This window comes from Liolophura sinensis, chromosome 11, assembly GCF_032854445.1.
Source record: "Liolophura sinensis isolate JHLJ2023 chromosome 11, CUHK_Ljap_v2, whole genome shotgun sequence".
NCBI lineage: Eukaryota > Metazoa > Mollusca > Polyplacophora > Chitonida > Chitonidae > Liolophura > Liolophura sinensis.
The window spans coordinates 22,513,460-22,539,939 of NC_088305.1; the positions used below are offsets into that span (position 1 = coordinate 22,513,460).

General features: G+C 40.5%; 1 protein-coding gene across 2 annotated transcripts in view; it reads right to left on the reverse strand.

Moving 5' to 3' along the window:
* The window catches only part of LOC135478073 (uncharacterized), a 38,889-nt gene extending 18,920 nt beyond the window's left edge, over positions 1 to 19,969 (reverse strand). For both annotated transcript variants that reach the window (XM_064758342.1, XM_064758341.1), the window contains exons 1-3: positions 19,830 to 19,969; positions 10,989 to 11,209; positions 1,198 to 1,443 (exon numbers count right to left, since the gene is read on the reverse strand). In XM_064758342.1, coding sequence (XP_064614412.1) covers positions 1,198 to 1,443; positions 10,989 to 11,037 — 295 coding nt within the window. In that variant the 5' untranslated portion in view covers positions 11,038 to 11,209; positions 19,830 to 19,969. The remainder of the gene's footprint in view (positions 1 to 1,197; positions 1,444 to 10,988; positions 11,210 to 19,829) is intronic.
* Positions 19,970 to 26,480: the final 6,511 nt, after the last annotated feature.

Consider the following 26,480-nt stretch of genomic DNA (forward strand, 5'->3'; position numbering starts at 1 on the left):
TCTCCTTGTCCAAGGCCTAGTTTTGAGCCTGTACCATGTGTGTCATGGTTATTGCAAGGCAAGCACCTTCTACCATCATGGCCTACAGGTGCAAACGCCAAGATTGATGAATGTACTCCGTTTCCTTCACCCTAATTCTAACTTTTGGAACAGATATTAGTAGTGTTGAAAGTAGAATATTACATTTCTTTACCATATCATTACCAGCCAAAAGAGATGAGTATGTTGTTCAACATTCCTTCTACAATTACATATACATTGGCTAAGATGAAAAGACCAAGTGTCCCAAAAGTTATAGGAAATAGGGTAATTGTGAAGGTGTGTACTCATTTACCTGTAGTGTTAAAGGTGTTCAATCAGTTATCCTTAGTATTACAGGTGAATTGACAGGTAAACAAGCCAAAGGGTGTATGCTTGATTACCTCTAATTGTGAACATGTGCCTTTACACATAGCTATCAGTAATTAAAGAATCTTTAGACTCTTGAATGTAATTTTGAATACTTGTATGCATACAGAGTTGTAATTATAAAAGCTCACACTCTGTTACAAGCAATTGTACTGGAGTATACCCATTTTTATGGTGCTGCAAAGATGTATCCCGTTATATAGCACTGTAATGGTGTATGCCCTGTTATATGCAACGGAAAAGGTGTACATTATTGTATGGTATTGTAAAGATGTATATTGGTGTATGGTATTTGTAAATGTGCATATTGCATGGCATTCTAAAGGTGTATACTGTGTTATATGGCACTGTAAAGGTGTACACTCTGTTGGAAGCCATTACAAAGATGTACACTTTTATATCTGTTATATGGCATTACAAAGCTGTACACTGTTGTGTGGCATCATCAAAGTGTACACTGTATTATATGGCATCTTAAAGGTGTACACTGTTATATGGCATTGTAAAGGTGTATACTTTTATATAGCATTGTAAAGGTGTATACTCTGTTATATGGCATTGTAATTTTGTATACTGTTATATTGTACTGTGAACGTGTATACTCTGTTATATGACCTTGTAATTGTGTACTGTGTTAGATGGGATTGTAAATGTGTATACTGTGTTACATGGCACTGTAAAGGTGCATACTGTATGATATGGCATTCTGATGGAGTACATTCTGTTACCTGTACTAGTGAATATGTATGCTTGGATATGTGTCGTTGGAAAGGTGCCATACTCATTTACCTTTAATGGTGAATTTGTACACGAAATCACCGCCTTCCTGAGTCGCTTCTATAGAGTGATGAACAGTGTCATGAACACTAATATGATTGCTGATCTCCTTTGTAACTCGTGGGTCTTTGTTGTCCACTTTTGCCCATTTTACCGTCTGACTGAGAAGTGAAAGTCCTGTAACTCGACAGGTGAATACAGCGTTCCCTCCCACACCTGCTTCGGTTGAGCCACTGGACGTTAGCGTTACAGCGACAACTGTGAAGAGAAAACACCATCATAAGTTACACATATATAGTGTCACAGCCGCTACTGTAACAGAAAACAACACTACATGTTACAGAAAACACCATCGTAAGATGCACAATTACAGAGAATTTTCAACACACTCATCAAACTGATTCAACACCAGAGCAGGGCTGGAAACACGATTATATACATAAGACTTCCACATACTTCGTACATACAACTCTAAAAATTAAATTCTAAGCTAGAATTCTTAAGAAGCATCACAAAATAAAAATGTTTGCTGCTGAAAACTTTAAAAGGGGTACTTTGGCCATGCCTATACATTTTGTCCAGAGTTGTCTGTTCTTTTAAACTATATGCCAAACTGAACCTCTTAATTCAGCAAATAGAGGAACTTGAACATGTGAATGTTGACTATGTTACACAGCAGTGGTAGGAGAGCAGACCAGGGGCAACTGGGTGCAGTGTGGGTCAAACGTTAGTGGGTGAGTAAGGGGGAGTAGGCTGGTATGTATAGGTGAGAACATTTGACAACCTGGATTTTGATTGTCACCATTAACAGGTGCAGCTCTAGGAGAATACCTGTGGTCACACGCTGACATCAGCTACAAATTAGCACCTAGGGTAGGCCTCCAGTGTAACCTGGTCCCAGGTTCTCAAAGTCGACTTATATTACACCATGACATCACCTACTAATCAGCACCTAGGGTCTACAGTGTCACTTGGCCCGGATCACAAAGTTAATGTATATTACACCCTGACATTACCTACTAATTAGCATCCAGGGTCATGGAAGTTAAGCCTACAGTGTCACCAAGCCCCAGGATAACAGAGTTGACTTAAGACACACTTTATAGTTTCAACTTCTTAACAGTTCACTGAGCTAAAAGGGTTACAGGCCTTGGGTACATATTTATAGTATTATGTTAATTCTCTTATGTTAATTAAGAAAGGTCTTGTAAATTTTATGATGAAATTGAAAATAAGCATTTAAATTCAAATCTAAGTTCAAGAATATTTATTTTATTTATCAATCTGATTGAATTTTTCACTTATACAATGGCGGCTAGCATTACGAAACCAAGCAGAGCCCGGGGGAAACCCAGACCTTCCCACAAACAGCCGTTGAGGAAGCCAGCATGAGCTTGACTTGAAATTGGTGAGAGCCTCTTTGGTCATTATGACATGCTGGCGTGCTACCGCTCTTGATTGCGGAGGCCTGGTAGTTGAGGAGTAAGCAATGCCACAAGTTCAGACTACATCTAAACCTGACTTAAGTCTGGAAAATCTTTGTTACCCTGGGCAAGGTTTGCATGTACCTAGTGTAACATTCCACAATGACAGGTTATGAATGAAGCAAGTCCAATTCAAATACTCTAGCTTACAAGGTTTAGAAAATAGCACAAAGCTGTCTGGATAACTCAAGATACCTGGGCAATTTATATCAGTATCTACGCATATTTACATTCAATTCAACCACATACATTTCAGTTGGACATATTTTGGACTATCTCTACTTCACAACAATGCTCAGCATAAATGTTCATGCACCTGAGTTTAATTTCAAATATTTAAACTCCATGAAGTTCACAAGTGAAACAAATCACTGTACCCTTATTACTCCAGACTGTTTGAACAAATCTTGCCTACTCAGCATATTCAGCACAGATAGTAATATGGGTTCCACACGTGCACCAGATACCATTAGCATGATTGGGTTAAAGACTGAATGTATGCGAACAAAGTGCACCCAGCATAATGTACATAGGGGGCTTCCGTGGCTCAGTTGGGTTAACATAGTGTAATGACCCAGGAGCCTCTCACCAATGAGGTCACTATGAATTCAAGTCCAGCTCATGCTGGCTTCCTCTCTAGCCATACGTTGGAAGGTCTGTCAGCCACCTGTGGATGGTCATTGGTTTCCTCCCACCATAATGCTGGCTGCCATCATATAAGTGGAATATTCTTGAGTATGGCGTAAAACACGAATCAAATAAATAAAATAATGTACATACTAAAATGACAATAGAGCACTCATTCAACCCTGTTTGTGCTCACAATGCTCCTTTCTCATTGTAAGAGTCATAGAAAAGACACAAGAGGTGTAACCATCAAGCATTACACTGCAGGTGGAGAGGAAACCAGCATGAGCTGCATGGACTTGATAATGATCACTAAAATTTCCTGTACTGAGCAATATATCAATCCGTATCAAATGCAAAAATCACAGACAATGGACACACCATGAAAGGTAAATTAAAGTCCTTGTGTAGCATAGTGAATGCACTAGTTGAGTCTGGCCATTTCTGTAATAAGTGGAGACTTGAGTTTATCGTCCTTTTCCCCCCTAGGTAGTTGTACACATTTTCCTACAGTAGGCAACCTGTATATCAGGTTTCTGATTATTTAGTACATAGTATATTCACTTATAATACAGATATTGGTATAGCAATTGTTTTCCATGTACTCTGCTCACTTTCCTCCCACCAGAATGCTGGCTGTTTGAGAATGGCGTAAATCACAATGTGTGGTGTTATCTCCATTACACTTTGTATGTTTTCATATATTCACCAATTGAATGACAATTCTGACCTGTTGTGTATACGATGGACATGCATGTAACAAACCACAACTCATGGATTTTACTGGAGTTATTTAACGGACAGACGAATTCTGGTCAGAATACGTAGAAAATATGCGTAGAAATATTACACTGATATGAAAGCAATCCTACGGAGTAAGCCTAACAATATGTTTCAATAGGATTTTGATGAATAACACTATTTAACTCTATTTAACTGAAGATTCCTTGAAAAACAAAATCTTCGGGTGTGTCAGTAAAATTTTCCTGATGTGACATGATAGTATTCCCTGTATGACATTGAATCTGGCACAGATGTGACGTTGAGTAAGGCCTTTATGCTGGGATGACGTCAAAGAGCGTTTGAAAGGACAGCGTCATTTGTGGATATACGTCAGCAATTGATGACGCCATGTGTTCGTGGGTGATGTCACACCAGGCAAAATGGAAGGGACAGAAATATTTTGTTTCCGTATACTCTGACGAAATGTACAATATCAGTTTTAACTCACTGCAATATTTTCACAATTTAGGAAAGCAATTCAGACTATCCCAGTCTTTATCAATTCACCTTGCTTTTAAGACACAGATGTTTTGACACCGAAGTAGCTCTTTAAGCTCCCAAGATGATATTATATTGAGAATAAATCAGCCAGTAGGTTTAATCTATAGATCTTTGAACATCACCAGGAAAACAGGAACACAGGCACATTGTAATTTAACTAACCCAAACATTTTTAAAATATCTAAGTTGCTCCTAGACTATCCCTCACACCTTCACCCCATACCATGCAGTTAGGCCTTTGCACACACATTCTCATATATGTATAAAACCTCCAGAAAAAAACCCTACTTTGTCCTGCCAAGAGGAGATAACTCCCACAAGAGTTGTTTGACATCTGCCATGATGTATGCAGTGATAAGCATCACCCACAGACAATTAGCCCATTAATTAATGAAGTGTTTGGCCACAACTCTTGACATTCCTGCAGGCAGGCTGGTTGGTATGGAGACTTGTAGGCTAGGAAGTGTGAACAGGGGGACCAAGGCCAGGGTGAAAACGGCATCAGGGGTTAACTGCATAATGATTGAAGTTAAGCAGCACATTAAACCAGCACTAGCATCTACCTGACCTTTAACCTTTGTCACCACATGACTGTTCTCAGGCTGTAATTACCCAGTGGTATGTACAATCTATGACAGGTCTGTATACACAGGTCATAGTCCCCACACACAGCCACACTGCAGGGTTGTGTCACAGTTGTTACAATTGTATGGAAGTGCAGGTTTTTCTTAATACTTTGTAGTTGCTGTAAAATTTTGTTCATAACTAAGATACTTATGCTGAGAGTCTTCCTGATCACAGAAGGGTATTTTGAGATTTACGAGCAAGGTGCACTGTAGACGATATCTTAACTGCTTTGAAAAGGTTTTTAACACCAAAGTAATTTTTTCTTTGGGTGGTCAGATTTTTAGGATAAATACAATAATTTATCTAAAGTTCATGACTACCCTTTTCAGCTCGGACTGCATTAAGCCTATCTGATCTGCTGCGTAACCTAAGCCACAAGTACAAAGGTCCAAAATCAGTGTATGTATGTCAGTATGCTTAACAATTTTTTCAGTCATATGACAACGAGGATCCATTAGGTGTGTGTACATACATGTACATACATATTGTGTTTTCTTGTGGCAGGATGAGTCCATGCTGCCAAAGTGCTGCTGCCACTGAAGTATCATGCCAAAGACACCAGATATGACACCCCATCCAGTTGACACCCAGCCAACCAGTCCTGTTTCCTTGCTCTAGCCTCTAAGTGCTTAGCACCAAGCAGGGTAGCAACAAATACCATTTTTGAAGTCTTTGGTATGACCCTGTCGGAGGGTTTATTCCAGGTCTCCCGACTTTGAGGCCAACGCTCTAACCATTAGGCTACTGAAGGGGTCTACCCCAAATCAAGGCTAAAAATAACCTAAATGATATGCACATGAGAAAAAAGCTAGAAAAATCTGCGGAAAACAGGTAAATTAATCGAAACTGAACAAAGAAAAAGCGGAATTCCGCTAAAAAGCGGAAAAAAATCATGTCTGCATATAGCAGTGTGTACTACTTATGATGCTGGTGGTGTACTTCAGTATGTTAACATATGTATTGACAATAAATCAGCTCCCATGTTTCTGTAACATAGTTTATTCAGTATAATTTTTGGACATTCCTAACAGCTCAAAATTCCTGGCATGTCAACTATACTGCAGTTATCACATGTATGCATCCTTTAATATGGGACAAGATCAAAATGATAAGGTACGCACTGGATACAACACCAGCTGTAACAGCTGATGAGATTTACTGTCTTATCTGTCATACACATTACTGGCAATATCTGACACTGAATGATAAGTCCAAGGTCACAAACAGCACACAAATTTTACCCAACTCTTATATAACACCTCGACAGGGCTTTATGTAAGAGAGTAACAGTAACACTTCACGGTGTCCAAAAATATCCTTCCCATCAATACAAAACGTAAGTATCCATATAACCCATTTCCATCAATACACATATAGGGTGTCCATAAATGCCTTTGGGATCAACACATCATTCTTTTTTTATATCCGTAAATATCCCTGTTCAAACTTGCTCCCCTGAAATTCTATCTTTCAGCAGGGATCCAACCTTGCTTCAGCTCTCTCCTAATGCTTTCCATAACTTGGACATCCAATTCATCATTTGGCCAGATGGTGTCCAATCTCCCCCCCCTCCCCTCCCCTCCCAATTTTAGGCACTTTTCTTTGAGTTGTGTGTCCATACTTCAGTAATGTATCTTTCCATCTTTTTCCCTCTTGAAACTGTTTGTAAAGAGAGTTTAAGTAGCTAACACAGACCTCCTACTCACACTGTCCACATGGATGGGTATATATCCACCCTAAATCCTCCACAAATTAGACTACAAAAACAGTACAAACTTTGACAAATTAAACAAATGTGGTCTCATCTATTTCTTAATTCCTGTGAGCCACATACATGAATGTGTTCCCATCTTAGCAATAGATATTTGCCTTCAAAATCTTATGAGTTATTAAACTGCATCTAAATTCAGAGCCGTAAGAAGAAAAACAGGTAAGGTTCTGATCCTAGACTATAATGCTGACATTGTGACTGTGCATAAAGAAACTTTAAATAATGCAACTCAAAATGATGCTTTCTAAGATCTTTTAAGTCTGCGAATGAAAGAAATTTATATGAAAACTTTACTTTTCTGTATGTAATCCATCATATTCTTGTTTTAATTTACTGGTTAGTTTTAATACTCCTTGTCTAGTTTGTGAGTCCGAAAGTTTTCCAGAACCAAAGTGATTCTACATATGGCACTGAAATTAATCCTCTACTGGCCAAAATTGTTGGAGGGTTGGCATGTGAAATACATGCTGTTAATGAAGACACGGATGGAAGGTACACTGATGACGGATTGGTTAAAAGAATCAATTCCTAATTGCTTCATGAACAGATTTCTTGCTGGATGTGTTGAACAGCAGGAGATGAACGTGCAGTTTACTCGATTGACCCTCTAGTCATGTTAGCAGTAATTGTTGAAGGAAGGGGTTAGAAGATGACATTTATTCGCCCAGAACTTGGAATGATTGGTTAGGTAGAGATGTAATAATATCATTAGTTTGGTTCACATCGAAGAAATAATTGGTTGGTGGCCTCCTCAACATAGTAAGTGAGCTAAAAGGTTTAATGAACCAATTGCACAAGGTAAGGGCATGCATCCATGAGCTCTTTGGTTTATTTCATTAGTGTTTAATGCTATACTTAAGAATAGTTAACTTATACAAATGTTCACACAGCTGAAAATTTTCAAAATTTCAAAGCGCTAGACTTAAGAATAGTTAATTTATACAAGTTTTCACACAGCTGAAAGATTTCAAATATTTCAAAATGTTGAAATATAGATTCCCTCAAAACTGCATCAGCCTACTGTGTCTAAACAGTACCTCACATTAAGTCTGTACACTCAATTTCTAGGATTTTCTGGCCTAAATACCCCTCACCTCCTCCTGATTTTCTATGTTTATATTATCTACATACACATTTATACAGTCCCTCAAAACATCCACAAACTTAGCATGATTCTGTATGATTACGAGTGCATGTGTGGCAATTTCATGTCAATGATAACCAAATTTAAACACTAATTAAAGAGGCTTATTCTCTTTAATACTTGAAATATCTACATCCTGTAAGCACACTGCATTCAATATTTACATCTTTTCCCAATATGTAAAACATTGTGTAACACAAGTCACATTAGCTCAACAATTACCTAATTATAGTAACAGTCTGTGGAGATATGAATCTAATAAAACTCCCACTGCAAGAACAATGTTGATTTTACACAGCAACATAGTGCAAGTCAACAGTCAGGGTACAACCAAGCAGGAATGTGGGAAATGCAACTTAGTGCTTATTCTACTTACCAAATGCTGAAATGTCTCACAAAGTAAACAGTGTTGTGAAAAACTGTTACAAAGTAAACTGTGTGATGAAAAGTGTTACAATGTAAACACTACATTGAAATAAACACTGGTGCTGGCCCAGTTGTGCAAATTCGACCTGTTTACACATCAGTTTGTGTTACTATTTTACACCTATGAATGGGGTCATGCAGTTTACAAAGGCACACAGAAAAATTTAATTCAGTTTGACATATTTCCTGGTCCCACACTTAACAAGACCAAAAGGCTAACAGTTTGCAAATTAGGAACAGTGCTATTAGGAATGTGGACCGTCCAACTCTATTCGCTTTCTTTATTGGAGGAGAGGATAAATCAGTATGACATAATGACGGAGTAACAGGGTGTGAGGTGGGGCTAGGCCTATTGTGCAGTACCCCATTGTCCAGAAGTGTGCCAACAGCTGGGTATTTCAAGGTCATAAGGAATCACAACTGCTAAAGGCAACTGCAACCTCTAGAATATTACCACAAGATGAGGAGGGTGGGGGGTGGGGGGGTGGGGGGAGGGGGCAGAGATGGTGCACATGAATAGAATGATAAGGTTTAAAGATAAGGTAAATCATGGGGGTGGGGTGTTTAATGCCTGGAGTGAGGTGGGGGGTTGGGGTGTATATAGAAGAGCATGTAAAAAAAAAAAGGGGGGGGAGACAGTAGTGTTGAGGGGGGGGGGGCAGTAGTGTTGCTGGTTAACAATAGGTATACTGAAGCCAGTAGGGGTGAAGAAAGCAAAAAAGCAACGTAGCCAGAAAGTTGTGAATGAGAAAGAGGTGGACAAGTAAAAGGGAAAGGAAAGGGGAAATGAACAAGGGAAGCAGCAGTTGTCATAGCCATATACCGAAACTATTGTTTATCTCTTCATTCATTTTACTACCACTGTCCATGTATCCAAGTCAGCTACCCTCACACTGGCCTTCTTGTTGTCCACCATAAAGCAGTTCTAAATATTACACACTATACTCAACTTTTCTGCACATGGAGTAGCAAATTTCACCTACTTTTTAATTTGATTTTATAGACAAAACTACATGGGTTGGGCGAGTTAAATTCAGGGATTCACCAACAGTCTACACAAAATACAGCCCTCAAAATATGCTTGAATAAACATGGAGACATATGAAAGGCTAAAAAAATTACAGTGTGTCATATATTGGATTATAAGATATCTTGCAGAAGAACTTGACTGTGCAATGATCCTTCTGCCTACATCCAGGGACACTTCTTTGAATCCCATCTTAATAAGCAGACTGTGCTAGGCTACCTCCCAGTGTATCATGACAAAATCACATGAAGCAAGATGTTTGACTCATCTAACCAGAGAGCATAAAGGTGGGGCTTACAGGTTAATTAGGGGTATTGTTTAGCTTCAGCTAACTCTGTACTTTACCATTATAACGGACAAAAAATATTTGTTTCAATCACCCATCCCCCCCCACCCCCCAAACCGTGGGATCAACACTTGTCTGTTCATCTGTTGGCAAATATCACTATTTCCGGTTATTACTGTATGGAAGGTACAATATCCTTGTGTTTAGTTTTGTGTGCTATCTGCAATGTGTTATATTCTAGACTGTAATCAATATATGTACACACACACGCAGTGATCTACCTACCACGGGGCATGACGAGTATGTACATCAGGGGAGCACACAAGCAGAGTGCACACATACAAACAGCCTGGGTCAATTAATATTTATATATGCTGAGCCAGAGCAATGATGTGAAGCACCAGAGCATGAATACAGAGTTTACACAGCAACAGCAAAAAAGACAGGGCAAAATCAAAATCAGAGTTAGGAGATTGTGCAACAAATAAAGGTACACAAATACATTACACACCTAGGTCAGGTATACCATTTCAAATGTATTAAGTGCCGTCTCCATAATACGCTATACTCCCACGACTTCGTGTTGGTTTAAGAAGCTCGACCTAGACATGTACTAATAGTATAGTATTCTGTTTCTACTCCTAGGGTTTTCAGAGTTTTAATTCAGATGTTCAATGTGTAAGAGAGACCGGTCGCTTGAGTGATTCTGTATAGTCTGGTTGTGTAGCCATGTTAAACACAGCGAGACGCCGGGAGCGTTTGGCGGGCACGGACTGTATCAGAAGTAGCGGCTAAACCTTCCTACGCCCAACCCACGTATACTGCCGGCTCACCTTGAGCTTAGAAACACCGCAACACGTCGTATTTCTGACGCACCAACTCGCCAACAGGCTGTAGCATTGCCTTCTAGAATGAAACCTGTTGGCCAGTTCCATGGCTGGCGAGGTTTTGGAGCAGGATTCTCAGCGCGATGTGATGAGTTGTGGAGGTCAGCTAACACCGCCATAATCACAGCGTGCTCATGGCATACCGGCAGATCACTCAGCAAAACCACCGCGATTTTCTTGCTGTCTAAATCCTTACACACCGCTCTCCTAACTAAACAAAATGAACCAATTTATTCTCACCTGTCTGTAGCGTAAAGGCGCACACTAGTAAAGCTCCGAGTCTCTCCATCGTCCGTCTCTTTCCCGTTAAAACCACCCCTTAAAATCCTTCCACAGTAGCACCGGCGAAATTGCAGTGGAGAAGCCTATCCAAACAGGACTGGCAGCTTGGGTCACGAGTGACGTCACGCCGCGCGCGGGACAAATTCAACCTCCTTTATCGAAAGAACTCCGATTTGCACCTGCAGAAAAAGGTAGACAAAGGTATCAAGCTGTAAAACTGGTCTGCCGGGGCCCACGTAAGCCCCACAGGGGGTCCTTTGCCCCCCGGACTGTGGTTAGGTGTCTTCTTGAAGCTGAGATGCTTTAAGAGTCCAAGAATAACACAGGCAATAGGATTTTAATCTCCCAAACTGGACTTTGTGTTACGTGGCCTGAAACGCGCAACATTACCTGTGACTACGCATAGTGTCTACTTAAAAAAGGGAGGTTATGAATAAACCTTTCCGGTTGAGTAATGGTTTATTTCACATTTTTCTAATTCACGCCTACATATTTTTTTATTCACGCCTACCTAAAAAATAAATAATAATAAAAAAAAATCGTTGCTATATATACGGATATAAAAGTGAATTCGCGAATTGTATGTATGACGAATGTCGCCTGTTTGCCCTTACACCAAACTGCAACTTGACTGAAAGCGTACAAAACTGATTTCAGCTTTGTTTGACAACAGCAGATAGCTTCTAAGGCCTCTATGACAAAGGGGAATGATGGTGCCATAGAAATAGGACAAGAAACACGGAGTACAATATAGAATTACATATGTATAAGAGGAAACCTTGTTATTGTCTCGTGTCCTGGACCAGGACGTGATGGTAGTTCTAGGATATCAGTCTTTTCCCGTTTAAATTGTCTTCGCCAAATGTATTGGATGAAACAGTATATACCCAAATTCCTCAAGCTTTTCGCATATGCAGTTTATGCAGATTTGTATTTAGATTTTTTAGACAAAGCTACACTGGTTGGATTGGCCAATTTCAGGGCTTCATAAAAGTATATTTTTATCAGTCAACACGGAATAATGCCGTCAGAATATACTTAATAAACAGAATAAATAAATACAGAATAAACACCTTGCAAACCTGCGAAAATGTTAAGGAATCACAGTAATCTTTAATTATCTGCTAGACATGTTATATTTTATATACCTCTTATACACAAGTTTTTAAAATATTTAGTCTTTTGTCCACTTTGTTTCACTTGAGGACGAGTTAAAGTACTCCCGCGGAATTTTTTTTGACCAGGGCCCTCTGGCACAAAGAAATCGTAGCCCAGCTATAAGTTGTTTATAAACGCAGTGGCAACATAGGTTTTTGTCGCCATGGTAGTTACAGTCAGCTTACTCTATACAATGGCTTTGTGCAAGCGCCCCGTGGAGTTCAAAAACTGTAGTCAAGTTCACTGTAATGACATCCAACTATCGTTTAAATCAGTGGATTATAGATTATAGAAGTAGGACTAAAATCCGTGGATATATTTGCATACCTATATGATATTATACAAATTCGACACATTCACAAATGCACATATTTTTACCGGCTTGCAGAATTAAAACTATACGTTTTCCTTTTGCGGCAAACATACATACATGACATGTATCTATACCATTGTGAATATATCCGATCAAAATTGAATTCTATTTCTTTGGTATAGCAAGCTGAATTTAAAGTGTGAATTTTGGATATGGTTACGCCGGTTAATTTTATAAAACTTTTTCCAATTGCTTTCCTGAAGAGTAGATTCTATATAAAAGTGGAACCTCGATCATTCCATGTCATGTAGATATAAGTACACCTTTCACAATAATTGATTTGTTTCTAGTGAATGATTTCACTGTAAAAACTGACGGTAGACGCCTAAATGAGAATAGAAAGACGAGAGCTGGAGCATAGCGTCCACGCACAAACGTTATATATAGTTTACATCTGAGTAAATCTACATGCATTAAAAAGTCTATTATACTATATATACATATATATTGTCAGTGGCGGGTCAATTCCCCAAATAAAGGTCACCCATGAGCTGTCCCATAGGTCAGACATCCACAGCTACTGTCACAAAACACACATGTAGGGACAACTTGCATATAGCTCACGCTACATAAACTGAACACCATCATCGTACAAGTTAAAAAAATTCTTCAGAATAGCGTTATACAACAATCACATATTTACTGAACGGTAGATCCAGGGTCAATCCTGGGTCGAGTCACACCAAAGACGTTAAAAGAGGAAGCTGTAACTTCCTCGCTTGGCGAAGGAAGTGAAGCAGCACTAGATAAAAGAGCGGTGGAAATCCGTCCTGCAACAAGGACACACATTACATGCACTCTAAGGATTCCGTCGTCGTCATATGACTGTAAAATTGTTAAGTACGACGTTAAACCCCAAGCACTCACTCACGCACTCAAATATTTACACTTATTCGACGACGGCCAGCATTAGGCTGGGAGGAAAGCGGACAGAGCCCAGGGGAAACCCACGACCATCTGCAGGTTGCTGCAAGACCTCCCCATGCACGGCCGGAGAGGAAGTCAGCATGAGCTGGACTTGAACTCGCAGCGACCTCAGGCTCTTGGGTAATTATACCGCTCCGGCGTGCTAACCGCCACGGAGGCCCCTGCAGTCAAATAAGTTCTAAACTGAAATATATGAACATAATCGGACGTTCTGAATTTGACTGATAGGCCATTTTTCTTAAAATGTTTTTTAAATGAGGATTGAGGCTTACAGAATAATTATAAATTATAGCAACCATGGAGAACGAATCGACATGGTGCGGTAAAGGTGAAGGGCGACGCGGTGGTAATTTGTGTGGGGTGGGGTGGGGGCAATAGAGGGAGGGTTGTCACGGTTCTGCCACTTCTCAGTTATCTCAAGCTGTTGGTCTGAGCACAGCTGCTACATGTATATGACCTGCAGTACACATGCCATTGTATGCATTTTGTAAAGCTGAGCTGTTATGGAAAGGCAGGACATAAGAGAAAGATTATGTGTCCGGATGATCGGCACTTTGATATACTTGGCCATAGTTCTGTTCCGTTTACAGGCGTTAAGATTTATTTATTTAATTATTTATTTTCACCCAGCTTCTGTACGCTTCACTAATATGCTGACGTGTGGTATGATATGTATATAGGCTGTATAACATAATTTTACGTAATGTAACTTTGAGACTTGAGCTTGCACCTCTGTACCTAAACTAACAGTAATTCAACATGAATATGAGAGATCTGAATACACCGGGCTAGCTTCTCTGTTCCTCACCATTTGTAGCCAAATGAGACCATAACTATCTCATTACCGACATAAAGACCGAGATCAAAAGGTTAAATCACGTGTTCTGCACACATATAATTGCAAACTGACACGCAATCTAGCGTGACGTCATCGCGACAGGAACGTACAGCTCGATGTAAAGCAAGTAAACGTACCCAGTATCTACCCTCTCCTGAGTGTTTAGAACACAGCTCATTCTCGAATTTGTCCGCCCAAAGGGGAGTAGGCCCCTCTACTTTGTTAAGATGTTGCTTTTCTGAAAACGCTGTAAGTGGTGGATGATAAAAACAGAGTGGTAATATATACAGTGACCATGATGTAGAATAACATGATACCCATTTGTGAAGCGCACAGAAGGAAATCTGTAAAAGAAGTCCCAATACCTGGCGTCGCTTGTCGAAGGTGTGGAAGTGTTAGTTAAGCGTGTACTTAAAAACTGTCAGATCATAGCGTATAGCTGATTCAAAACCCTGATGGCAGAGGTCGTGGTAACTGAACTGTATGTCATCTAGGCCTTCTCATGCGTGACAGTTGTCATTTTCATTACACACATTATAGGATATATGAAAAGTATTTTTCGTCCTTTTTTTTTGGGCTTTTTAGCCTATCTTCATCGTGAGAGTTATTTCAACATCTTTACCAGCATCAGTAACCATTATTTCCAATGCCACCTTTACCAATGCTTGTATAAACATCGTTACCAATGCTTGTATAACCATTTTAACGATGCTTGTAACACTTTTGCAAATGTTTGTAGCCATCCTTCCGAATGCCTGCAACCACCTTTACCAATGCATGTAACCGTAATTCCCAATGTTGTATAACCATCTTTACCGATACCTGTAACCATCTTTACTAGCGCTTGTAAACATCATTCCCAATGTTTGTAAGCATCTTTACCAATGCCTGTAACCATCATTCTTAATGCTTGTAACCATCTTTACCAATATTTGTAACCACCTTTACCATGCTTGTAACCATAATTCCCAATGCTTGTATAATCATCTTTACCGATGCTTTTAACCATTTTTACCGATGCCTGTAACCATCTTTACCAGCGCTTGTAACCATCATTCACAGTGATTGTAACCATCATTACCAATGCCTGTAACCATTATTCCCAGTGATTGTAACCACCTTTACCACACTTGTAACCATCTCTACCAGTGTTTGTAATCATCTTTACCAAGACCTGTAACCAAGTTTATCAATCGTTGTAACCATCTGTACCAATGCTTGTATAACCATCTTTTGCTATGTTTACAACCATCTCTACCAGTGCTTGTAAAATTCCTTACCAATGCTTGTAACCATCTTTACCAAGGCTTGTAACCACCTTTACCAATTGTTTTAGCCACATTTACCAGTGCTTGTAGCCATCATTCCCATTGCTTGTAACACGCTTTACCAATGCCTGTAAGTATCATTCCCAATGCTTGTAACCATCATTCCCAGTGCTTGTATAACTGTCTTTGCCAACGCATCTAACTACATTTTTTTCACCAAAATTGTGCGATGATACATTGCATTGCTTTCATTCCCTTAACATTCGTTTATTAGTTATTTCTAGATTGACTAATTCATTTATTGCTTTGGCCCATATACCTTTCCAATTTGTTTTAATTGTATCACAATGGTGAATTCTCATTACCAGGAAGAGTCCTCCAGTTAACGTCATATATAGTGCGCTGCGTCAAGATACAACGTCATTTCTTAGAACACCAGACACTTGACCATACATCAAATACGGCACCAGTCATAACACCTAGCAACAGCGCCGCTCCAATTTCAGAATTTCGAGCTATGTATTAACCACGTATGAGCCTATACGATTTACAGCACATACTTACGGGGGGGGGGGGGAGGGGCTCCGTGGCTCAGTTGGTTAGCGCGCTAGCGCAGCGTAATGACCTAGGAGCCTCTCACCAATGCGGTCGCCGTGAGTTCAAGTCCAGCTCATGCTGCTTCCTATCCGGCCGTGCGTGGGAATGTCTGACAGCAACCTGCGGATGGTCGTGGATTTCCCCCGGGCTCTGCGCGGTTTCTTCCCACCATAATGCTGGCCGTCCGCATATAGCTGAAATATTCTTGAGTACGGCGTAAAACACCAATCAAATAAATAAATATACTTGCAGTTTTAGAAATGTTTTTTTTTGTTTGTTGGCAGACCATAGTGATTTTTGTGGGATTTAAAACTGATTGTTTTTAAAAAGGAGGTGTGAATGAAAATTAGTAAAAATAAAGGCTCATTGCTTTTTCTCAAGAAGATATAATTAGACTGCACGTGATTAATGACGATGACGCGACCTGGTCCTAACTTGTCCTTAGCACACATGAGATTGCCCTAATATGGAGTGAGATAAGTACATAATGATGAGCTCATTTCCGAGAACCACACCTCCGATATAGTCACGTGTACGTACGTATGTATGTATGTATATCCGGGGCTTTCTTTAGTGGTCTCGCTGGGATATGTCATACTAGGTAAATGCAAAAATGAGTTTACACTTCAATGAAAATGAGGTTTTCATTTTACAAGTGCACGACGCGTGCGTATTGCCACATTCCTGTATGTCGACGTGTTAACCCCCTCCCCTCCTACACCGCTGACAAGGGGACGCCAGTCATTACCTCGCGTTGGGTAGACCTATACTGTATATACGAAACGACTGTAACAAACTAATTAGTGTGTATAAAAGCCAGTGGAAGAATGGAAGCAACTGTTTCTATCGTTTGTTGTAATTTTCGTTACTGGGTAAAGAAAAACAACAACATTACATTAAAAGGTAAAATTACAGACTTTAAGTGTTTTTGTAATAACATAGCGCTGTGTGTTGCACATATACCACATTGTCTTACAGTTTGAATTAAACTAGTCTCAAGAGTCTTAATTACTCGGTTAACATACATAGTTTACATATTAACAATCCGCGAGATCAGACGATAAACAACACACACACGTTCAGGCAATCCTTGTAGAAAACGACTGAATACACCAAAATAGGTAAGCGTCAGGGGAAACACCATTGAAACTACATATCCAAAACTCCAAAAATATGTATTTACTTCTTCATTCATTTAGTCATTCAATTAGTTATTCATTTACTTATTACTGTATACGACTAACCCTGATATCGTTTGAATACTCTGGTTAGAGTTTTGGACTATTTTATAGTTTTGTGATATCGCACACGCTTTTCACTTTAGTGCTGAAGTATCAAGCTGTAGTGCACGTCTGTCCAACAAACACTTTCTTTCAAAGGCGAAATAAAAGTTCAACGGTTTATTTTTACATTACAGGCCTTCAAAATAATCGATATGACATAGTCCATAATGGCCACCATAGAACTAAAGCATTAATCAGTATATTACTATATGATGATGCGGGGTTATTTTGGGATGATCCCTGGTGGTGGTGGTGGTCGGGGTAGGGGTCGCGGGGTGGGGGTGGGGGGATAGATTAAAGTTACTTTTGGGGGGGAACCGAGTGATAGTGCAATTGAAACATTTGTAATACTTACAGCTACAAACTGCATACACATATATGTGCATTATAAGTACGCTGGTCCCATCTATAACAAAAAGTTAGCAGGGGACTTTTTGAGCGTTTTGCAGAGCGTACTGGCTGAGGGACAATCGTTTGTTACATGCCCCGGCTGCAGGGGGGCTAGATGACTCTTTCTCATTGTCAACCTTCAATGGCTATTATCCCGGCCATGGCTGGCCTATAAGCTCTCCATTAAAGAGGAATAAATTACTACACAGCGAAGCAATGAACTCTCTATGTTGTACATGGGTACATATATAGAGCGACATGCAACAGGTGGCGCTGGAAGTTCAGAGGTGACACGAGGTCCGATTGTGTGGTGGGATTTGTCATGTCGAACACTACACTCTCGACGGACAACATGGACATAAAAGTTCAAACGACTGTGATATTTAAAAACAGCTTGTTTGACCATTGATTTGACCCGGACTGGATACCGGAACTATTGAAGATTGATGTATACATTTGTCACCGGTGTCACATATAGGTTAATCTGAGTGTATGGTACGTCACTGGGGGTTAGGAGGTTTTTTGGGGGCGGGGTGGGGGGGGGGGGGCGGGGAGATGTCTCTCCATTAGACAGTCAACGACGCAGGACGCGACTATCAGGCCCATGGTCAATGAGGTCGCGTGTTCCAATCTAGCTCTGGCTGCTTCGTCTGCCCAGCTTAAAGTCAGGAAATTTGGCAGGTGTCTGACGAATGTGCTGGCTTTACCACAAGTATTCTGGTTTTTACCGCCCATAAATCTCAACGCGGCAATGCATATAAATGAAGAAGTCTTGAGCAGGGCGTTAAACCCAAATTAATTAATTAATTTATTTATTTGATTGGTGTTTTGCGCCGTACTCAAGAATATTTCACTTATATAACGGCGGCCAGCATTATGGTGGGCAGAAACCGGGCAAAGCCCGGGGGAAACCCACGACCATCCGCAGGTTGCTAACAGACCTCCCCACTTACGGCCCAAATGAAATAAATCCATGTAAATTCCACTATGCGACATATATCACTCGTACAGACCTGCATGTAACAATGGAAAAAAATTGTGATTCTCATGAAATATATAACTCTGTGCTTCATATATTACTTAGAGCGTCCGCTTCGGGACCGGTAGATCCAGGATCAATCCTTGGTCGAGTCACACCTAAGACATTAAAAGAGGAAGTTGTAACTTCCTCGCTTGGCGTTCAGCATGAAGGGGATAGTGCAACGACTGGTTGACCCGTATCAGTATAATGGCTCGGGCGGGGCGGCTTACTTGCCTTCGGTAAGTCGTCTCAGTGATGCAGCACTAAATAAAAGAGCGGTGGAAATCCGTCCTGCAACAAGGAGGCACATTACACGTGCATGCACCCTAATGATTCCTTCGTCGTCATATGACTGAAAAATTGTTGAGTACGACGTTAAACCCCAAGCACTCACTCACTCACTCATATATTACTCCCGAGTGCCCCAAATAGCCACACACTTAGTCATAGTATACATGTGCAACTTAATTTAAAGGAAAATCCTTTGAACACAGAATGTTAAAATCATTATTACCGTTATTCCATAGCTAGGGGCAAAAATCGATTTTTGCGTCAACAAAAAGAATATGTGTTTTCAAATAAGGCGAAGACTTAGTAGAGCGATAATAAAACTGTTAAAGGTCCGCAGTATTATGTATGTAAGATATAAACAGAGACTGGTGTTTTTAGTGCTTGTTCCCAAATGGTGACACGGATACAACCTCTTAACATGAGTACTTAGGCTGATGTGATGTAGGTGCTCTCGTCTTTATCCTTCAATTATATGGACGGGTAAAACCATCAAATCGAAGAGAATACGAAGGACTTAAAGGAAAGGCCCTGTACCGCACGACAGAAAGGCAGAGTGCCGACCACAATTCATATTATTACGCTGAGTAAAAACAGTAGTGCTCAGTTTTCAGATTTTATCTGAACACACTGGACAACACAAATTACAAACTTACCAAATGCCGACTGCAATCAGGAGAAATAGAGCGTGCTGGCTTGTACTGAGATCAAGAGTTGTGGATGTCAGAAACTTTCTATATACCAGTCCAACTTCAACTGCTGGGAAAATGGTATATGTACCTTCGACTGTAGCAGTGACCGATTTAAAAGTGACTAGTAACATGTGACGTGAAGATAAGCTTGTCTATTTTTATTGCAAATATTTTTAGTTTCGAGCTTGTGTCACTTTCCGGCGCATTGGTGCACAAGATCGGAGCTCGTGAGTTTGGGGTCGGCTGTTGCGGCTTCATTGTGGCGGAAGGAAACACTATCCCAGTCATTAGATCATCCGGGCAATTCACCCTTGCTTGCAGGCGGATTCACTCACTATGGCCTCGTCATCGGAGCACGAAACATCAAGTGGCCAACAATTTAGAACTATGTTTCTCGTTCACACTTGATATTAACTAAAGAGATTATAAATTTAATAAACTTTTTTTTAATAATGTAATAGATGGTGGACATATGGAATAACGTCAGGGACATTAGCATCCCTTGCTATAATAAACACCTAAATATAACGTTATAAGTGACAGCTGTACATGTTACTGGGTACATAGTACTTACCGCATGTTGTATACATATGCATTTATCACAAGCCTTGTATACGAAATGCACAGCCAGCATACATAATATAGTGCCTGTTCCCAAAGGTATAATTAAAATGAATTATAAATTTAAAAAACGCGGAAGGGTTTTTGCTAAGCTGTAATCAGTATTAGTCGATAAACGATGTTACTTATATTATTGATGGCCCCATAAGAACAATTTACGTGTATAATATTCCACAAACACAGAACTGTATATTTTAACACAGTTATGACGAAGAATGACAGGGAAGTTGACATAAGTTACTTCAAATTACTACACGTACATGGCAGCCTTTTGCCTCGAACATGGACGGCTTTCAATCTACGCCAAAACAATAATCCCCTTGTTTTAGTATTCGAAAGTATAATACGTCTGTCCAGTTACTTATGTCATACGTCTGTCAGGTTATTTATGTCATACGTTTGTCAAGTTACTTATGTCATATGTCTGCCATGTTATCCGCACTTTGTCATGTCTTTCACGTTATATATTTTATATCCCGTCATATTACTTATATTATATCTCCGTCACTTTACTTTTGCTATATCCCTGACATATTCCTCTAGTTATATCCCTGTTTTATTTCACTTTACTTATGTTTTATCCCCGTCACATTCCTCTTGTTAGATCCCCGTCACATTCCTCTCGTTATATCCTCGTCGCATTACTTATGTTATATCCCCGTCATATTACTTTTGTTATATCCCCGTCAAATTATTGCTGTTATTTCCCTGTCACATCACTTACATTTAACAGCAACATAATATATTTTAGCACCACTCAAAACACATGAGTGTAATTAAATATATTGTAGAGTGTACAAAACAGCCAGTTGTTTGACAGTGGCTGTATGGTATTGGCATGAAGGAATGTACACAACATAGTGTTTTCCAAATGGAAAACTTCCGATCTGTAATAGCTCCCTTTCTGCCTGTCTTCTTCTGATGTCAACTTTCATTTACATATATACACACTTATTTTTTATTTCACATTACTTATGTTATATCCCCGTAACTTTACTTATGTTATATCCCCGTCACGTTCCTCTTGTTATATCCCCGTCACATTACTTATGTTATATCCCCCGTCACATTACTTTAATTCGTTATATCCCCCTCCCATTCCTTTTGTTATATCTCCGTCACATCGCTTATGTTATATCCCCGTCACATTACTTATGTTATATCCCCCGTCACATTACTTTAATTTGTTATATCACCGTCACATAACATTTGTTACCTCTCCGTCACGTTATACTTATGTCTGTATTTTTTTTTTATATCTCCGTCAATTTGCATATGTTACAGTGTAGATCATGGCACACGAGCCACCAACTTCTTTTTGATTCGACAAGTATAGAGCATAAAACCCGTTTTTGTCCAGTACCCTGTTTGAATGTGTATCTGTGTATTTCTGCCCGGATGTAGGAGAGATTCAGGAGATAATGATCTATAGTTATCAACACAAAAGACGCAATCGTTTGTCCATACGTTACCCATTAGTGTTAACCATATAGGCTTTCAGGCTTACATGGCTGTTGTACGAAGCCCCCTAAAGCACGGAAACTTACAGAGCTAGAACATACTTGTATATAATATATGAAGTTACAGTAAGGACAATTTAAGAAACACCCGTTCATGCTAGATTCTGTGATATGAGAAAGCTGTAATTAGAAATATCCGTTCACGTTGAGTGCATGGGATGGGAATCTTTGTGGTGTTGCCAGTAATATAATATTACATATAGCGGCAACATAATATATTGTAGCACCACTCAAAACACATGAATCTAATTAAATATATTGAAGAGTGTACAACACAGGCGGTTGTTTGACAGTGGACCTATGGTATAGGCAGGGAGGGATGTACACAACATAGTGTTTTCCAAATGGAAAACTTCCGATCCGTAATAGCTCCCTTTCTGCCTGTCTTCTTTGAATTCCTTGTTGACACTATATTCCGTTGGCAATATTGATGTCAACATTCATTTAGATATTTATACCTTTATTTTGGCAAGATTTCAGATATATAAAACAGGAAGATGGCGACTTCCCATAAAACGCGTTTGGTTATTGCACTACATTTTTGGCAGTTCATCGATTGTCTTAGTGCACCACGTAGTCCAAATGAAAGACAAATAGTAGTTATGTTTTCTCCGCCTTTAAAAGCGCACACATTTCCCAAATAATGTCGGTCAGCTGGTGATTTAGACAATACTCGATCCTGTTTACTACGTGGCCATGGACGCTTTAGTTGTAGGTCGATCGAATAAAAAACGGAAACAGGGTATTATAAATTATTCCCTTTGAAATAATCGCCTCGTTATAGATGTAATAATGACGCTGAACGTGGTAATACTGACACTGGACGTGGTAATAATGACTCTGGACGTGGTAATAATGACTCTGGACGTGGCTTAAAGCAATCTTCCATTCTCTATACCGCTTCAGACCAGCTCCCCCTACCCACTCCAACGTTAGTGAAACCAGTAAGTACCCGGATGTGGCAATGATGACGCTTAAGAGTAGCGTTACGAGGTCAGCGACTTAACCTGCAATTGATACACGACATAAGTAACGATAATACCGAGGGGGCGAGAGCAGTGTAGGCCAGGGTATGTAGGTTAGATTGAAAGATTATGTGCTTACAAACAGACGTGTCATGGTATGAGGTAACGGCGGCTGTGAAAGACGGACCGCCAGGGTTATTACCACTATCTCAGTGTCACCCGCGGTGGCGGGCAGGCACATGTCCTCAGAAGATATCTTCTGTTCACTCGATGTGAGATTTTCTGCTCTCACAAGCTATCCCAAACTCACTGGACACAGTGGGCTAGAAGATGTGGAAACCTTCCGGAGGACTTTCTTCCTGTTCGAGAAGCTGCAAATCGAGTCGTACTGCAGCAGAGAAGTGGTCAGGCAGTATCTACTCTGCGTGTGGCATGGTCGTCTGCTGTCGATACAAGTACACATTATCGGCGTTGATGGAGAAAACGATTGACTGGGAACTCTTCTCCAGTGTTTATTCCCCAATCTCCTTCATTTTGTTTCTGTACAACGCGCTCACAGAGCCTGATTCCCTTGACAACCACCGAAGGCCGGTCACAGAGATCCCCCTGCCGATATAGTGAACGAGTGCAGACGGAATGCTTACCACATATCTCATGGACAACAACACTGACACTAGCTACGCTGCTGCTAAATTTCAGCGCGCCATCAGTCTGATTGATTTTTATAGGTAATCAATACATTCCGGGCTTATCTGAGCAACTGGTTTAACAGGACTGGCGACCATCCAATCACGCCTGGCCTCGTCGTCTCAGACGAGGCAGTCACGTGACCAGTCACAGTGGCATACTTATCATAAACGTCACATAGGCGAACCACGCTGTAATCGATAATTCACTGTGAAACGTTTAATATACATGTATATTCATGTCTGGTTTGCATACCAGCGCTGTTCCTTACACGTTATGTTTCAGAGGACGCTATAGGGAGCGCTGTCCGCATGTAATCCCTGAACCAAATGCTCCAGAGTTAACCGTATACCGTATCTCCTCTGTAAGGAGATTATATACATATGCCAGAGTACATTTGTATTGTGTCGTTCATGCATTATTGGTTTTTAATGACAGTGTGCTCAGTCCACTTCCTCATAGAGATCTATATGGAGAGCAAATAGCCAGAAAGTCACGGTACATTATATCACATCATTTAGACTCTCATCATTCAGAGGTAATGTTGTTTGTCTATTTTCTAATGAGCTCCAGGGAGCTGGTAGTTAGTGACACAGTCGTTGAGGTTCTTGGCTTTCTGTTGCTTGGACATTGGATTGATTGATTTATTTATTTGATTGATGTTTTACGCCCTACTCAAGAATATTTCACTTATACGATACTAGCATTATGGTGGGAGAAATCTGGGCAGAGCCTGGCGGAAAGCCACGACCATCCGCAGACCACTGACAGACCTTCCCACATACGGCCAGAGAGGAAGCCAGCATGAGCTCACAGCGACCGAGTTCATTGCACCGCACAGGAGTGCTGCTCCGCTCATCCACGCATACATCCACTTGTACATTACAATATCCGAACATGTCAATGGACCATTATACAACATGATCAACACCATGCCTTCTTTTTCAACAATGGAACAACGCCTTTGCGATTGTTCGGGATTAGCTAATGTGTTCGACTATTCCTATAGATTTTTTCGATGAATTCCCCATCTTTCTCTTTTGCTCGATGAACTCTTAAGTATAAATAGCTATTGAACAAACTGAAAAGTTGGGCCATGGATGAATAAAAACGTGTTAAGCTAATTTGATGCTGAACAGAATAGTTTACAGGACATCCTTATTGTCAGAGGTACCGTTGGTTCACGCCATACCTATACATGTATATTACAGTTTCGTATCTATTCCCAGGTATATGGGTAGGTAAACATGGTCTCCAGAGCTCTTATCTGGAACTCGCTAATAGGTCTGCGGAGTTATCAGTGGACCTGCTTAGCGATCATTCTTCCAGATTAGAAGGCCGATTACCAAAGACGTATTGCCCTGCAACTGTCGGAAATTCTATCCGGGGCCAGTGGCGTACATGCAGTGTAACTATCAGGGGACAGTGGGGTACATACAATATATAGTTGTCAGGGGCCAGTTGGGTACATGCGGCGTAGTTACCAGGGACCATGGATACATGTGGTGTAGTTATCAGAAACCAATGGGGTATATGCAGCGTACATAGCACAGGCCAGTGGCTTACAGTCAGTGTACCTAACAGGGGCCATTGGGGTACAGTCAGTGTACATATCAGGGGCCAGTGGGGTACAGCGATTTGCAGTTCTGCAAGATTCCAAAGGAACAAAGCGAATGCCACGAATGTTTTAATATCATAACAGGCCTCCAAATGCATGGTTGTTAATATCAGAACTGAGCAGATGTCTCCCATTACTTGAGAGGATGGGGAGGAGGTTGGTGGATGTAAAATTTGGGGGTAAAAAAGCACGGGTACTGAGTTGTTACTTGGCCTATAGGATTGCGAATGACCCACGTTTGAATGTGATACCATCGATGAACAGTATCTTTAGACATCTTCTGGTGGCGGCGAACATAGTTAGTGTCTGTCTCTCCTAAGTTGAGCTTGAGTTTCTCGGTCCAAGAGTAGCTACATGAGCTCTGTTGTTGGAGCTTTGCTCATACTACGGCCTTGCAGTTCCAGCTTTCCTCTACAAGCGTAGCTACATGAGCTCTGTTGTTGGAGTTTTGCTCATATTATGGCCTTGCAGTTCCTGCTTTCTTCTACAAGCGTAGCTACATGAGCTCTGTTGTTTGAGTTTTCCTCATACTACGGCCTTGCAGTTCCTGCTTTCTCCTACAAGCGTAGCTACATGAGCTCTGTTGTTTGAGTTTTGCTCATACTACGGCCTTGCAGTTCCTGCTTTCCTTTACAAGCGTGGCTACATGAGCTCTGTTGTTTGAGTTTTGCTCATACTACGGCCTTGCAGTTCTGCTTTCTCCTACAAGCGTAGCTACATGAGCTCTGTTGTTTGAGTTTTCCTCATACTACGGCATTGCAGTTCCTGCTTTCCTCTACAAGCGTAGCTACATGAGCTCTGTTGTTTGAGTTTTGCTCATACTACGGCATTGCAGTTCCTGCTTTCTTCTACAAGAGTAGCTACATGAGCTCTGTTGTTTGAGTTTTCCTCATACTACGGCCTTGCAGTTTCTGCTTTCTTCTACAAGCGTAGCTACATGAGCTCTGTTGTTTGAGTTTTGCTCATACTACGGCCTTGCAGTTCCTGCTTTCTCCTACAAGCGTAGCTACATGGGCTCTGTTGTTGGAGTTTTGCGTAGCTACATGAGCTCTGTTGTTTGAGTTTTGCTCATACTACGGCCTTGCAGTTCCTGCTTTCTTCTACAAGCGTAGCTACATGGGCTCTGTTGTTGGAGTTTTGCGTAGCTACATGAGCTCTGTTGTTTGAGTTTTCTCTGCTTTCTTCTACAAGAGTAGCTACATGA